This window comes from Eretmochelys imbricata, chromosome 3, assembly GCF_965152235.1.
Source record: "Eretmochelys imbricata isolate rEreImb1 chromosome 3, rEreImb1.hap1, whole genome shotgun sequence".
In the NCBI taxonomy this organism is placed as follows: domain Eukaryota; kingdom Metazoa; phylum Chordata; order Testudines; family Cheloniidae; genus Eretmochelys; species Eretmochelys imbricata.
Window position 1 is genome coordinate 67,673,166 of NC_135574.1, and position 17,296 is coordinate 67,690,461.

The 17,296-nt window shown below is 40.8% G+C and overlaps 1 protein-coding gene across 2 annotated transcripts in view; it reads right to left on the reverse strand.

Moving 5' to 3' along the window:
* The window catches only part of RARS2 (arginyl-tRNA synthetase 2, mitochondrial), a 59,975-nt gene that overhangs the window by 23,109 nt on the left and 19,570 nt on the right, over nucleotides 1-17,296 (reverse strand). For both annotated transcript variants that reach the window (XM_077812802.1, XM_077812803.1), the window contains exons 8-12: nucleotides 11,238-11,314; nucleotides 4,217-4,375; nucleotides 3,056-3,162; nucleotides 1,665-1,760; nucleotides 457-517 (exon numbers count right to left, since the gene is read on the reverse strand). In XM_077812802.1, the coding sequence (XP_077668928.1) occupies nucleotides 457-517; nucleotides 1,665-1,760; nucleotides 3,056-3,162; nucleotides 4,217-4,375; nucleotides 11,238-11,314 (500 nt within the window). The remainder of the gene's footprint in view (nucleotides 1-456; nucleotides 518-1,664; nucleotides 1,761-3,055; nucleotides 3,163-4,216; nucleotides 4,376-11,237; nucleotides 11,315-17,296) is intronic.

A 17,296-nucleotide genomic window follows, 5' to 3' on the forward strand; every position in this document is an offset into this window, starting at 1 on the left:
ACAAGCTATAAAATTCACATTTGTGACAATATATTGGGACTTTAAATTAAACTTCTCTGTAAATGGATTTTAGAACATGACTTTAATAGCATATTTTATATCCTTTCATACACAAACAATTATAAGAATCAACCTTTAACTTGATTCAATATTTAACAACAATATTTATCTGAAAAATGATCTGTTGATTGCGTAAAAGCTATTTTTGAGGAAATTACAAGTACGTTTTAAAATGGTGAGCCCCACATGATTTTTCAGCCATTTTGTGGGTCATGAACCAAAAAAGGATTGAGAATCATTGTGTGACACTATGAAATAGCTGCTGTGCAGTGAGGTCCTCTAAGTGTCTATTGTGATGCCAATTACCATGTGCCACAGTCACTCTGGGAACAAGAGAGGCCCTGCATTTTTAAGAGAGTTAAATTCCAAGTGTTGTGTGAATCTACAATTACTTACCACATAAATCATAGTATCACAGTTATATTTCATCATTCGGTCTATAGCAGCAGCAAGATCTCTAGAAGAGATAAATGAGAAACTCTCAATCAAACTAAATACAGCTCATTATTTAGAATGGGTTGCCTGCTGGGAAAATTCTCTACCATTGTGGAAAGGAAGGGTTTGTAAAAATGAACAAGTGCATTATGGAGGGTTTTCACCTTGTACTGAAGCCACTACCAGAGAGAGGATACAAGGTTAAATGGACCAATGCATACTTCATGCGAAAGAGTGAGCATCTGGTCTTTGTTCATTACATATTTTTAGAATTCAGTGTTGTTGTTTTTTAAGCCCATTGATTATGGTCAGAAAAACAAGTAGGAAAAATGACTTCTTGTACAGTACCAATCTGGTCTGTGTCCCTACTGAGACAGTGAAATGGTCAAACAACTGGGGGAATCTTGTGAGCAAAGAAGATAGAACCTTCAGAGGACCTGGACATAGACTATGGAGCTCACTCCTGCAAGAGAAAAGAATGATCTCTAACCACAGTCTCAGATCTGAATGCAGAGCACCTCCTCAATGCAGCTTTTCTCAAGAAGTTCTTCACACACACACCTCCCATCCCAAACACTAAAAAAAGTTTGATTTTTGTCAACCTGTGGTATGAACTAAAGTGACTGTTATTTCTATTTTAAAATACTTTGGAAGGATTCAAATACTATGATGATGGGGCCAGAAGGATGGTGGTAACAACTGACGTAGCAGGCTATCAGCACTGCAGAGCCAATAAAGATGTGGAAGAGCAAACTATGCTAGTCTACATCACGCTTCAAGAATAAGACTGCTAGTCAAGTTCTTCTAAAATCTTTGTTGTGGTAAATTATTTGTTAAGCAAAAAGAATATAGCTTTGTTTTCAGGCTATTTATATAGTTGGTAGCGGGAACCAAAAAAATGACTTATAAATAGAATAGATTTCCTATTGGACTCATAGGATAAATCTAGAAAAACAAGGCTTCATTTTTTAAAGTAACTACCTATCTCTCCATAGTTATATTGTCACTGTAACCCTCAGTTATTCAGATTATTGACTAGTAAGTATCTTGTAGTGTTCCTATAACAAAAAGCTTCCAGTGTTTAAATCCTTAAAAGAGACTACTAATGTAAATTACACAAGAGTTTACCACTGAATTAAATCCAAAGTGTAGCATAGACAGACACTTGCCTTGTTATATAAAGAGATGTCCCATCACTACGCATTACAGTAGAACACAATGAGAGGTCTCTTTTTTCAGAAAGATCCACTACTCTTGTTCCTTTGCTGAAAATGAAAAACAAACAAAAGAAACCCCAACCACACAACATCATTTGAAATAATTGCAAACCAGAACTGAAATACAGAATCCAGGAAAAAGAACCAGATGACATATACATTTAAAAAAAAAATTAAAAAAAAATAATCTTTCCTCATGCTGCCCGCTATTCTTGGAACAGTCTCATTCCTCTTGTGCACAGAGGATCTTCCCTCTACTCCTTCACATCTCCTTTGCATTAATAGGAGCATTGCCAGCAGATTGAGGGAAGTGATTATTCCCCTCTGTTAGACACTGGTGAGGCAACATCTGGAGTACTGTATCCAGTTTTGGGCCCCCCACTACAGAAAGGATGTCGACAAATTAGAGAGGGCCAAGTGGAGGACAACGAAAATGATTAGGGGGCTGGGGCACATGACTTACGAGGAGAGGCTGAGGGAACTGGGCTTATTTAGTCTGAAGGAGAGATGAGTGAGGGGAGATTTGATAGCAGCCTTCAACTACCTGAAGGGGGGTTCCAAAGAGGATGGAGCTCGGCTGTTCTCAGCGGTGGCAGGTGACAGAACAAGGAGCAATGGTCTCAAGTTGCAGTGGGGGAGGTCTATGTTGGATATTAGGGAAAACTATTTCACTAGGAGGGTGGTGAAGCACTGGAATAGGTTGTCTAGGGAGGTGATGGAATCTCCATCCTTGGAGGTTTTTAAGGTCTGGCTTGACAAAGCCCTGGCTGGGATGATTTAGTTGGTGTTGGTCCTACTTCGAGCAGGGGGTTGGACTAGATGACCTCCTGAGGTGTGTTCCAACTGTAATCTTCTATGATCTCTCTTTCATAACCACCTCTCTCACCTTTCCTTCCATTGCTGATATCAGAAAATTGTCTGCTCTCACTCTTGTGGCTCATCTTTTATGAGTGTTGTTTCCATATAAGTTAAGATTGTCAATACCTCAGGGCAGGGACATATCTAACTCAATTTATTAAGTACCATGTACCACTATGGTGCTATATAACTAAGTAATTAGTCTGGAAGACCATTTTTCCCAATATGAAAAACTTTTATTGTGCCCAGTTTTAGCTGCAACTCCACTGCTTTTCCATTAGCTAGAAGGAAGAGGAAGATTAGGTTCTTCCACATGATATTATACTGAAAGTACTTGTATAAGGGGAAAAAAACCCACAACTATTGAGCAGCATTATATATATATATATATATCCCCACCACACCTTTTATATATGAAATATGACAATAGCAAAGAGTTAAAAAAATCATAACTGTTATAATGAAAACAAAATAGCCTTTCATACATTGTTTTCTGAAGGAGTCCTCTAGCGTCCAACATCTTTAGAACTTCCTGGGACTTCTCTTGATAAAATGATTCTCCAGAATATTCATCAAAATGCACACCTAGACGCTGAAAGTTTCCAGGAACAGAAAGGAAAACACTGTTAGGGTGAGACTTACACTTTCTTCAAGTCTTTACATTTGCTATAAGTCAGATGATAGGTCTGTGCTGTAGGCCATCCAGATGAGAAGAGTGACGATGGATTTTTATCAAGAACAGCTAGTATTTGTTGTCAAAAGGAAGGAATGCTGGGTTTTAATTTAATCTCTGGTTCATTACATTTTGGTTTTGGGGTGAGGAACAGCTGCTATTTTATTTTAATTCACAGCAAAGGCACTTGCCTAGAGCCTGGGATAGGTTCTTTCATAAATATTTATTATAAATGAAAATAAAATACAAGTTTCTCCCAGAAAATAATGGCAACTGGTTTTAATTCAGTGTCAGTGTGTGAAAGAGGACTTCACTTTAACTGCACTCTATCGGCAGACAGCTTTTGTACTGATTACTGTAACTTCCAGTTATTGTAATTTCTCATGATCAACTGAGTCTGCAATGTTTGCTGTTCTGTATAATAAAGTTAGATTAATCTAAGCTAAAACAAGCAATTTACCAATACATTTATGACATGGAACCTTTTAATTTAGTGGATTGGAATTTATTAAAGATGTATTAAATAGGCATAAATTTGCTTTGTCGCTCAGCACTCTTCTTTTGGATTCTGTGAAACTGAGAACGGAAAGTCCAATGTCTAGTTATATGGATTTCACGAAACAAATCTGTCTAAGATCTTCGCAACTAAGATTTACTGTGCTCTGCCTGGATATTAAATAAACCATGGCACTTTTGGTAAGAGAAAGGTGTTTGCCCCAGCATATTTGGAAAGGTTTTCCCTTTCCCTACTCTTGTAAAGCATACTGTAAAAAGGTGAAATGGCTGAGCTCCTGATGGCTCCTTCCACTCCAGGGGTGACTGAATTTCAGCAGACTACGTATTTAGTTTGTGATGAGCTGAGGGAGTTTCAGGGATGAAAAAGTGCTATGCAGATGTCAGTTATTGGTGTGATGGAACAGTGGACGAAAGGAGACTATCCTAGGACTGCACAGAGACAGCTGATGGTTTGCACCTTGTAAATCCGGACATACTCTTCAATACTGAAGTCTCTAAAATGTTGCCACATTGACAGTATTTGCTCATCACGTGCCTCCAGTTTTCTAAAGAAATCCTGTGCCAGCTTCTTTATGTTTTCATCTTCTGCTGCTGCTTTGTTAACTTGTACGTATACCTAAAATACAATGGCATGGAAAATGTACAATAAATACAATCTTCCCCTCAAAGGAAAATAAAAGTCAAAAACACAGGAAGGTCTACAAGAACGGCACAGGAGAGTGAGATTAGGAACACACAGCTTATTTTTAATAGTTAGAATATTGGCCAGACTGCACAGTTTAGACCAGCTGTGGGAACTATTAGTTTTTCCCAAAATCCAGATTGTAATCCCACAACTGCTACTTCTGTTGCTCTATCTTCTGATACTGCTTCTCATACTATCCCAATCTTGAAGCACCCAAAGCAACAGAATATGGAAGAATTCATTTGTATGTAAAGGAATCAATGATAGAGTCTTAAACCAGGATGCATTTCATGTTGTAGATCACATCATTGGCACACGTCAATTAAACCCCAAAGGAAAAGCTTGGCATGCTGTTTGAGGGAGCCCATATGTTAATTTGCTAGAAGAGTTTGTTGCATTCAACATTGCTAGCGTATATAGACGTTGGCTCCTCTGGTTGGACACTGTATTCCTTTAGTTGTTAAAGGCCAGAAGTAGATTCAGTTCAGAGTGATTTTTTTTTTTTTTTTTTTTTTGCATTTAGCATTTAGAAAATGAGAGGCAAAGTTTTGAAAGCAAAATTATAAAAATGCCCTTTAAAAATAAATTTACCATGACCATTAATTTTATATTTTGACCCATACAGGTCAGCATTGATGGAATACTGTCCCACTTTGACAGGTTTTATAAATTAATCCTGCTAGGCCACTGAATTATTGCAACATTAGTGAGACACTAACTCTCCAATTTACGAGAGTCCTGTTTGACTAATTCCATGAGTTTAGCCAAAATGTCTTGCTGTAGTGGTCTCAGCCTGTAAAACGTGCTCTCATCAACTAAACATTCTTGAACTTTTCCCCTTCCCTTTATGGGTTTTGAATTTCAGAGATACTGAATTAACCAGACAGTATTACCAACAAGCCTCAAATTTGAGAGCAGATTAAGGTTTCTACGACCTAGCCACAGACAATGGAATTTAAGCTCGGAGAAGATTTAACCCTTTCTATGAAAAGACAGTAACTGAACACATTCAGTTTTTCCCTCCTTGCAGATGATTTTATAAAGCAAACAATAACTGCAGCTATGAATGGCTACCCACATCTGACGCCCAACCATAATTTAAGGTACAACTATGACTAGAGGGGATTCTCACTTAGACGCTTAATTACACAAAAATCTTCCCAATGTGTTTTTCCTTTTAAATAACAGCAGGGAAAACCAATCCAATGTATCATATATAGCATTTCTATACATATCAGAAAGGCAACACAGTACAATATAATACAAACTTGCATCAATAGCAGATATAAATCAGAGGCATACTTAAACAGTTACAGCAGTCAAAGATTGTGGGTATTTGTGAAATTGTGTTTTGGTTTAATAAAAAACCTACTTCATTAGAAATCACCACACCTGCACTGAACGTTTCTCTCTGTGAATGCTGAAGGTGATTTGGGGCCATCTCACCATAAGCCTAAATATTTAATTCATTAATCAAATCAAGGAAAAGAAGGAGCAAGCAAAGATATCTTAACGTTACAATGCCTATCTTGTGCCAGATTCAAATAGCTTAATTTTGAATAATAAAACTCAATTGTATATAAGAAACCTCATTGCCTAGTGTGTAAATCCTACAGGGTATCAGTACAAACCACATACCAAATTATTTGGAAACTTGCAAAGAAAGAAAAAGTGCCACCATTTCTGTTGATTGAGAGAAATTCAAACTAAATAGTAAAGATCATGGAAGCATTATGTTCTAGACTAGGTTGTCTCCTAATGGCTGGACCTTGAAGTTAATCCTTCAACTCCTATATCATGTACTTAGAGCTATTTATCAATTGTACTGAGGGAGCCCAAGGGGAAAGAGAAAATATATACAGATTGTTAAAAGTCAAAGGAGGTGAATGGCTTGGAAGCCAGAACCATTACTCTATTGTATAAACGGTACATATTTCTGTGCACATAATACACAGCTGGGTGGAATGCACTGAAATACTCAAACACACCTTATGTATGAGCCAGTAACTAGATTTACTTGAAACCATCATTCCATGACATAATGTCTGGTTAGTGTACCAGAATGTCAGCTTTAGCAGCAGCTGCCATCTTCAGCCCAATACAGATGGAAGTGTAGTTTAGCTTTTTATTAGATCACTGATTCTCTGTGATACACAAAACTCCATATCAGAATGTATGAATCGTTGTTGAATAGCAGTGTACATCTGGTATATTTACCGTTAAAGAGTGGGGCACAGAACTTTTTACAATTCAAAATTTGTGCCTGGCCATCTCCAGAATGATTGGAATTGTTCTGCTAAGTGCCTTAAATCTATACTTGGCCATTTCTGATAGCTGATGCATGCAATCAGCCAGCAGACTATTTATTCATATTACAAAGGCTCAGTGAGGCTCTCTGCTCATAGCATGCAATGCAATCAATAGTAATGTTCTCTATATAAACTGGTGGAGAGAAGGATCAAATGAATTACTAGTTTGCATGTGGAACACGTTTGGATGGACTGACTCAGAATCCTAAAATACAATCTGCTCTGAACCAGCAAGGAGATTTGTTTGATCCAAATAATCTATCCTTATGTGTCTGAAGAGCCCGTTGTGCAGTCAGTGGGTCAGACTCTCTCTTCTGGTGCAGGGAGATGCAAACTGCTGTACCAGCTTGCCCCCTGTGTCCCAGGAAGGCCATTCGCCTAGGAGAGGACAGCTTTAACCCTCACCAACAAGGGCACAATAGAATCCCTGCTGATGGAAGCTGCCTAGAAGCTGTTCTAAATCCAGTTCACTTTTACAATCATAAAGAAAGATAAGCCCATTTTGCACAGCCAGGAGAGAATTCTGAAATTGCGCATGGTGACAATCACTTCTCACCACACATCCATGGTAGACTGCATTCAGATTAAAGATCTTGTTTAAGATCCTCTTCCCAAAATTGCTGTTGCAGGTGTAATTAAAACAAACATTGTAATCTTTACATGTTTTCTAGTGTGAATTAAATAATAAAAAGAATATTTAGAAGTTTAAAGCAGTTTAAGATGGATGAAGTAGCGTGCCTGGCATTAAATGAGGATATTGATATAACAGGCATCAGGGAAACTTGGTGGAATGAAGATACTCAAAAAGAAAAGGAGTACTTGTGGCACCTTAGAGACTAACAAATTTATTTGAGCATAAGCTTTCATGAGCTACAGCTCATTTCTGAGCTCATTTCTGAGCTGTAGCTCACGAAAGCTTATGCTCAAATAAATTTGTTAGTCTCTAAGGTGCCACAAGTACTCCTTTTCTTTTTGCGAATACAGACTAATACGGCTGCTACCCTGAAACCTGAAGATACTCAGTGGGCCATGGGAATAGCAGGGTACAAGATATATAAGAATGACAGAGTAGGCCATGCTAGTGGGTGGGTGGCATGTTACAAGAAAGCATGGAGCCAAATAAGGTAAAAATCTTACCTGAAACAAACTGTACCATAGAATCTCTATGCATAGAAATTTCATGCTTGAAAAATAAGAGTACAGTAGTAGGAAAATACTAACCAACCACCTGACCAGGAGAGTGACTGTGACTGAAATGCTAGGGGAGCTTAGAGAGGCCACAAAAGCAGAAAGTGCAATAATAATGGGTGATTTCAACTATCCTCAAATTGACTGGGTAATTGTCACCTCAGGGCGTGATGCAGAGATAAAATTTCTAGACACCATAAATGACTGCTTCTTGGAACAGCTGGTCCTGAAATTTGCAAGGGGAGAGGCAATTCCCGACTTAGTCCTAAGAGGAGCACAGGATCTGGTTTGAGAGGTAACTATAATTAAATCATTTGGTAATAGCGACCATATTGTAATGAAATGTAACATCCTTGTATGGGGGATAATACCAAAACACCCCACCACTGTAACATTTAACTTTAAAAAGGGGAAGTACACAAAAATGAGGACACTTGTTAGATGGAAATTTAAAGGCACTGTCACAATGGTTAAATGCCTGCAAGCAGCATGGGGACTACTTAAAAGCTCCATAATAGAGGCTTAGACTAAATGTATACCTCAAATCAGAAAAGACAATTAATCAGAGGACAAAAAAAAAAAAAAAAAAAAAAGCCACCACAGCTAAATAGCAGAGTAATGGAAGCTGTCAGAGCCAAAAAGGCATCCTTTAAATTTTGGAAGTCAAATCCTCATGAGGATAATAGGAAGGTGCACAAACTCTGGTAGGTTAAGTGTAAAAGTATAATAAGGCAGGCCAATAAAGAATTTGAGAAGTGTGATGAGGTGTATCAACCCCACACTACTGAGGTGAGGGTTAAGGAGCTGGTCTGGAAGCAGGAAGCCATTCTCCTCGCCTTTGCCAGGCATGCTCCCAGTGTAGGGAGCACTCAAAAGGGAGCAGCTCAGCTCAGTCTGGGCTGACTGAGGAGGAAAGCAGTTGGGTGCAGCAGCCTCCTGCTGAGAAGCTGCTGGGACTAAGCTTAGCCAAGCTGATGGAAGACCGTTGACCGTGGGAGCAGAGAGTGACAACTCACTGTCACCAGGGGCTCCGGAGACGATCCTGGGAGGAAGCCAGGAGGGATCCCAAGACAGAGCCGTGGCACTGCTGGAGGTACAGGGATAGGAAGTGACCCAGGGAGTACAAGTAAGGTACCAGACCCTAGGCCACATATATGACCTACTGCTCTGACGGGCCCTGGGTCAGAACCTGGTATTGGGTGGGCCCAAGTTATCCTACCTCCTTGTTGGGACTATAGCTGGTAGGCAGAGCGGCTCTTAACTCTCGCCACGGGGCAACGCTACTGTGGAATACAGCCGCTAGGCACAGCGGCCCTTGACTCTCCACACTGGGAGACACGGCCGTGAACTGTAGCCACTAGACAAAGTGGTCCTGAACACTCGCTACTAGGCAATAATGCTGGCCTGGGGCACACAGGCATTTCCTGACAAGAAGCAACTTGCTAGAGTTCTAACAGTAAGTATCTTTTTAAGTACATCAGAAGCAGGAAGCCTGCCAAACAGGCAGTGTCGCCACTAGACAACCAAGGTACTAAAGGAGCACTCAGGGAAGACAAGGCCATTGCAGAGAAGCAAAATGCATTGATCTTCACTGCAGAGGATGTGGGGGAGATACCCACATCAGAGCTATCTTTTTTGAGTGACAAATCTGAAGTACTGTCCCAAATTGATTGATCAGTAGATGAGATGTTAGAACAAACCAATGAATGAAACAGTAATAAGTCACCAGGAGCAGATGGTATTCACACAAGAGTTCTGAAGGAACTCAAATATGAAATTGCAGAGCTATTAACTGTAGTATGTAACCTATTGCTAAAACAAGCTGCTGTACCAGATGATTGGAAGGTAGCCAACATAACACTGATTTTTAGGAAGGGCTCCAGAGGCAATCCTGGCAATTACAGGACAATAAGCCTAACTTCAGTACTGGCAAAACTGATAGAAACTAGAGTAAAGAACAAAATTCTCAGACACAGATAAAAAGGTCAATTTTCACAATGGAGAGAAGTAAGCAGCAGGGACCTCCAAGGATCTGTACTGGGATCTGTGCTGTTCAACATATTCATTAATGATCTGGAAAAGGGAGTGAACAGTGAAGTGGCAAAGTTTGCAGATGTTAACAATTATTTAAGATAGTTAAATCCAAAAGTGATTGTGAAGAGTCGGGGGGATCTCACAAAACTTGGTGACTGGGCATCAAAATAGTAGATAAAACTCAACACTGATAAGTGCAAAGTAATGCACAGTGGAAACAATAATGCTAAACATACATATAGAATGATGGGTTCTAAATTAGCTGTTGCTACTCAGTTAAGAGATCTTGGAGTCACCCCGGATAGTTCTCTGAAAACTTCAGCTCAATGCACAGCAATGGTCAAAAAGACTAACAGACTGTTAGTTTCTATCCCTTTCCTAATAGTTCCTAAGATAGAAAATATCATAATGCCACTATAAATCCATGGTGCACCCACATCTTGAATATTGTGTCCAGTCCTGGTTGCCCCATCTCAAAAAGGACATAGTGGAACCGGAAAAGATTCAGTAAAAGGCAACAAAAATGATCAAAGGATTGGAAGGGCTTCCATACAAGGAGAGACTAAATAGATTAGGGCTGTTCAGTTTAGAAAAGAGGTGACTAAGGAGGATGTGACAGAGGTCTATAAAATCATAAACCATGTGGAAAAAGTGACTAAAGAAGTGTTAGTTGCCCTTTCCCGTAATACACAAACCCGGGGGCATCAAATGAAATTAATAAGCAGCAGGTGTTATACAAACAAGAGGAAGTACTTTTTTACACAACGCACAACTAACTTGTGGAACTCATTGCCAGGGAATGTTGTGATGGCCAGAAGTATAACTGGGTTCAAAAAAGAATTAGATAGGTTCATGGAGGATATATCCATCAATGGCAATTAGCCAAGACGGTCAGGGAATACAACCCCATGCTTGAGGTGATCCTAAGCCTCTGACTGCCAGAAGCCAAGAGGGGAAGACAGGGATAGATCACTCCAACTGTCCTCTGTGTACACTACCCTGAAACTCTGGTCCTGGCTGTCAGAGACAGGATACAGGGCTAGACAGACCATTGGTTTGACCCAGTATGCAGTTCTCATGTTCTTAAGAACAATAGAAGGTATTTTAGCACTATAAATGCTTAGTGGAGCATAATATAGCTTAAGCAACAAATGTTTTAAAGCTTTTTGTTTTAAAGACATATGCTTTCATACATCTAAGAGCTAATAACTATGTTGAAAGAATATTGCTAATATTATTTGATAACTTTTGAATCAACTTACCTCAAAGAGGTGTTGTAAAGGATTGGATTTTAGCTCGTCTTCATTGCCAAACTGTTGGAAACCAGCTCCCAGTAAACCTAGAATAAGTAATAATTATTAAAATGGGACATTAGAAAACAGATCACTGTGTATTGTATCTCGATTAAAAGCTTCGTACAACCAAATCTGTATCTTAGCATTATAAGTAATGAAAGTAATACACGCCAAAATATTTTTAAAACATTATTGTGTCTGCCACAACAGACACAGAAAAGAAATGGATTATTCCAGTGCTTGAAAAACCATAATAGGCGAAGACTGGTATGAAAGACAGGGGTGATCCTTCTAATGAAAAGTCCCTTCCAACACCACAGCTGCTGAAATTCCTAACCCTGGAACCTGCTGCAGGGATCCATCTTTCACATCAGCATTTAGCTAGAAGCTGTCTGAAATCTGAAGCCCACACACCAATCCCCTGTCAGCAGGAAACAAGGTGCTGCCCTATTCCTCACATCAAAGTCATCTGGCTGCCATGACTGCTCCTTCACCAGTCTTTGGACCACTCCAAGCCCTGGTCTACACTGGGGGGAGGGGGGAAGGGGCAAATCAATCTAAGTTACGCAACTTCAGCTACGTGAATAACGTAGCTAAAGTATTTAGATTGACTTACTGTGGTGTCTTCACCGCGGTGAGTCGACCGCTGCCATTCCCCCATCGACTCCACTTGCGCCTCTTGCGGCGGAGGAGTACAGGAGTCGACGGGAGAGCACTTGGGGGTCGATTTATCACATCTAGACTAGACGCGATAAATCGATCCCCACTGGATTGATTGCTGCCCGCCGATCCAGCGGGTAGTGTAGACATACCCCAAGAGTCTGATCTCCACTACTCTATTTACACTTTTGTTTTGGGTCTTCCTTCCCGGTGAATAGCTCCCATGCCCCACCTCTCCTGTTGCCAAGGGGCAGCGTAGTGAAATTGACGAGACTATCAGTTTCTTCAGCATTCCCAACAGTAACAGTGAAAGCCGATTAGACTCTGGTCAGCTTTCACTCTGCTGCAGCTTACGAAAAATATGAGCCACAACACAAACATTGGGGCTTCCTGTCTACAGAATGAGGACAATGCTCACTTCTTGTTTGGAAAGCTTCCTCTGGAGCCGTAAGAGTAAAAATTTGGGCCAAGGGCAAGAGTCTGCTACAGCTGTTGTTCTAGTGACACAAAACTGCTGCAAACCCATCTGAATCAGGTAGTTCGGTCAGGGTTAGTGCTGCAGAGCAGTCATAGCATCAGTGAACCGTACCCTTCATTTTTTTTAAAAAAATGCATTCTTCTATTCTGCAGAAGTTGATGGCATTTGTCCCCCCATTCTCCAGAGAAAGCTTCCTATTTTCCACAAGTGGTGAGAAAGAGAAAGGATTTTTCAAGCCCCAGTTGATTATAACCAACAGGCCTTACAATACTGCAAGGAACGTGAAGCAAAAAAAAGTAGGCTTATTTAACCCCCCCCCACACATTAGCATTTAAATGTAACAATTTCTACCTCAGAACGACAGGAAGTCTGCCTGAACCCAATAAAAGCAAGGAACCTGAACTACTCAGCGTGTCCACACTCTGCAGCACATGTAGCTGGGGTGGCAGAACCCAAAAGGGCATTCACTCGAGGTGTTTTCTCTACCACCCCCCTGACAGTTCCACTGTAGAAAGACAGCTTTAAACTGCAGCCAGGGCTCCACAGGCTGCCTTGTGACAGCGTATCCCCCCAGGTCCGTGGTCATGCTCCCTCCCTCACCAGTACCAACCATTTTAGTAGCAGTCTTGAGAGACCAAGAGGCTACAGGCATGTTGCACTGCTGCAACCTCCTTCCATGAGCACATCCTGTTACTGAAGACTCTCAGCTAGTCTCTCTGTTGTGTGTAGTCACCACAGACCCAAGAGTGAATCAAACCCATGAAACTGCATGACTTGATTATTTCTTTAAATGTATCTGGTTGGTTTTAGAATTTCCCAAACATTCATAGATCAGAAGGCTAGATAGAACGCTGTGATCATCTAGTCTGACCTCCTGTTTAAACACAGGCCATAGGACTTCCCTGAATTAATTCCTGTTTGAACTAGATCACCTGAGAGGCTTTAGAACTGCCCCAAGATTGCCTCAAAGGCTGAGAAACTGAAATCCTTTCCTCATCACTAAATTAAAAGAACTTGTCCAAGTGCCTCTGCAGCCATTCAGGAGAGTCGGAGCGGATTTTAAATCCATATTCCCTCTGAGCTGTCAAGGACTAGGACTGCTGGGGAGATGGTACACGTATCCCTGAAGAGGGAGGGTGTGTACCACTTTGGAATAACTTCTCCAGCTGATAAAGGAAGTACTTCAAGAGTCTTGTCCACTTCCTGTTGGAAGCACAGAAGAGGTCCTAGGAGGAGTTTAGTAAGGGAAGCAAGACAATATCCTGGAAAGAAAAATAAAAGAAGGGCTAATCCCATTTAAATTCAGTTCTATATTTTAAAAGTTGCCTCTTGGCTGGGAACTTGCCTGCCACGTTTCAGCTGGATACAGTTTAGAAGGCTAAGTTATAAACTCCTCGTAAATGGTGGCTATAATAGAAATGCTGACAGCTCATTAACTACAGTGGTGCTTCTGGGAAGTACCATTATAATAAAATTCCTAAGCTATAATTTTGTGAACCGTGGTCACATCCTTTATAAAAGCTGTTAAATATCGGAACTGAATATGCCAATATAAAAGAACATCTGTTTTAAGGGGGACAGTTAAAACTAGTAGCTCAAAAATATGACCTACCAGCTATGCTTTAGATTGAAAGTTCGCATGTACACAATATGCTTTCCAACTACCTTTCCTGACAGCAAGATGTATGTGGCAATATATAAAATCCCTGCTATTCAAAGTTCTTTGAAAGCACCATTCTGCAATCAAACTATTTACTTCAAGAAGTTATCTTGCTCTGGCTCTGTGGATATGGGGACAGCAGTGGATGTGATATATCTTGACTTTAGCAAAGCTTTTGATATGATCTCCCACAGTATTCTTGCCAGCAAGTTAAAGAAGTACGGATTGGATGAATGGACTATAAGGTGGATAGAAAGCTGGCTAGATTGTTGGGCTCAACAGCTAGTGATCAATGGCTCGATGTCTAGTCGGCAGCCGGTATCAAGCAGAGTGCCCCAGGGGTCGGTCCCGGGGCCAGTTTTGTTCAACATCTTTATTAATGATCTGGATGATGGGATGAATTGTACCCTCAGCAAGTTAGCAGATGACACTAAGCTGGGGGGAGAGGTAAATATGCTGGAGGGTAGGGATAGGGTCCAGAGAGACCTAGACAAATTAGAAGATTGGGCCAAAAGAAATCTGATGAGGTTCAGCAAGGACAAGTGCAGAGTCCTGCACTTAGGAAGGAAGAATCCCATGCACTGCTACAGGCTGGGGACCGACTGGCTAAGCAGCAGTTCTGCAGAAAAGGACCTGGAGATTACAGTGGATGAGAAGCTGGATGAGAGTCAGCAATGTGCCCTTGTTGCCAAGAACGCCAACGGCATATTGGGCTGTATTAATAGGAGCATTGCCAACAGATCGAGAGAAGCGATTATTCCCCTCTATTTGGCATGGATGAGGTCACACCTGGAGTATTGTTTCCAGCTTTGGTCCCCCCCCACTACAGAAGGGATGTGGACAAATTGGAGATAGTCCAGCGGAGGGCAAAGAAAATGATTAGGGGGCTGGGGCACATGACTTATGAGGAGAGGCTGAGGGAACTGGGCTTGTTTAGTCTGCAGGAGAGAAGAGTGAGGGGGGATTTGATAGCAGCCTTCAACTACCTGAAGCGGGGCTCCAAAGAGGATGGAGCTCGACTGTTCTTAATGGTGGCAGATCTCAGAACAAGAAGCAATGGTCTCAAGTTGCAGTGGGGTAGGTCTAGGTTGGATATTAGGAAACACTATTTCACTAGGAGGGTGGTGAAGCACTGGAATGAGTTACCTAGGAAGGTGGTGGAATCTCCATCCTTGGAGGTTTTTAAGGTCTGGCTTGACAAAGCCCTGGCTGGGATGATTTAGTTGGTGTTGGTCCTGCTTTGAGCAGGGGATTGGATTAGATCAGTGGTTCTCAAAGCCGGTCCGCCACTTGTTCAGGGAAAGCCCCTGGTGGGCCGGACCGGTTTGTTTACCTGCCGCGTCCGCAGGTTCGGCCGATCGCGGCTCCCACTGGCCGCGGTTCACCGCTCCAGGCCAATGGGGGCTGTGGGAAGCGGCGCGGGCCAAGGGACATCCTGGCCACCCTTCCCGCAGCCCCCATTGGCCTGAAGCGGCGAACCGCGGCCAGTGGGAGCCGCGATCGGCCGAACCTGCGGACGCGGCAGGTAAACAAACCGGTCCGGCCCACCAGGGGCTTTCCCTGAACAAGCATAAGACCGGCTTTGCGAACCACTGGATTAGATGACCTCCTGAGGTCTCTAACAACGCTAATATTCTATTTTTCTAACAGAGCAGATAAGCACAGCAGGGAAAAGCAGCCTTAACCAGATTTTATTTTGCTATTTAAATATTGTTGCAGTGTACACTTTAAGAAGAAAAAAAAAAAGATGAAGTCATATCAAAGGGATAAAAATAAAATAAAACATGTAACTATGAAGTCAGTCTAATTTTAAGGCAACTCATCATACAAGTATCCCTCCTTATTAAATTCCACAGGGCTCAGTTTTGTGCCCACTGAAGTCCATAACAAAATTCCCTTTTGACTTCAGTGACACTGGTTCAGGACCTAGAGAGACTTGGTTGAAATAACATGACAAAAAGCAAAATATTTGTTACCTGCCTTTAAAGTGTCAGAAAAATGCAATTAAGTTGCCTTGCAAAACTGTCATGTGAAAACATCCACCCATCCACACGAGGATTATGAATACACTAACATTTTTCTCATCTGTCCAAAACAATTAATCAACCAAACTAAAAGATACTTGTCCCAAACAAGAGGGCAGGTAGAACTGTGCAGGGCTGGCATTTAATATATGTATCATCTACATAGAGGAGATTGAACACAATAATATGCAGGGGCATAGAAGTTTTATTGATATGATTTTGGGAGTTAAGAATCGCTCTAATCGAATGACATAAATGCACCACGATACACAACTATTTTATTTATGCCACACATTTTAGAAAAATTGTTGTGTCTGCTTTTTGTTTTTTAAACCAAAATTTAGTTGGCACTATTCTTTTTTTATCTGTCTTCAAAGTCTGAATGTATTAGCTACCATGAATATACCCAGTCTCAGAGTAACAGAAAGTTAATACTAATACATTTTTAAAACCTCTAGAAAACTATCACAAATAGCTCTTTTGGAGGGCGTGGAAGTGGAGGGGCAAAAGTACGGTGAAGTTAAGGTTTGATATCTTTCAGACTGACAGGGTTAAAAAATGATGAAGCTTGGAATGAATCTCAGGTCTCCTATGATATAAAATAAATATTTACAGTCATGGTGGCTCATGTAATATGAGACATTAGGGCAGTCATTGGTGCAAGAATAAACATTTGCCCATCTTACACTCCAGAGCAGTATAATTTCCAGTCCTTGCTTCTACAATTGTGGGGGTAAGATTGATATTGATATTACCCTCTTCTTTCTTCAAGCACTTTTTAAATAGCAGCTATTTGAACATTTCTCAGATGTTTGATTTTAGTGCTGGCAAACAGGGACTTTTAATTATCATCAACCATGCACAGTTCTGTACATTAGTATGCATGGGCCTAAAGGGATTTGATAAGCTAAAGGCACAAAACAGAATGCAAGACAGGAGAGCAACTGTGCAATACGAATTCAAATTGTTCTACTGTTTCACAAAATAAGAAATTTATTCTATGGTTATGTCTACAAGTGTTAGGTAAATAAACTGAGTACAGTGGGTTCAGATGCCTGTAGTTCCTATACAAGCAAAACTCCCAAAGACATGAAGGGTTTTGCATGACAAAAGAATTCAGTATTAGGATATATACAGCTCTAACCATTCACTTATTGTCTATAACTTGTTTTAGCAGCATGAGCCTATCCAATTATTAATCTTT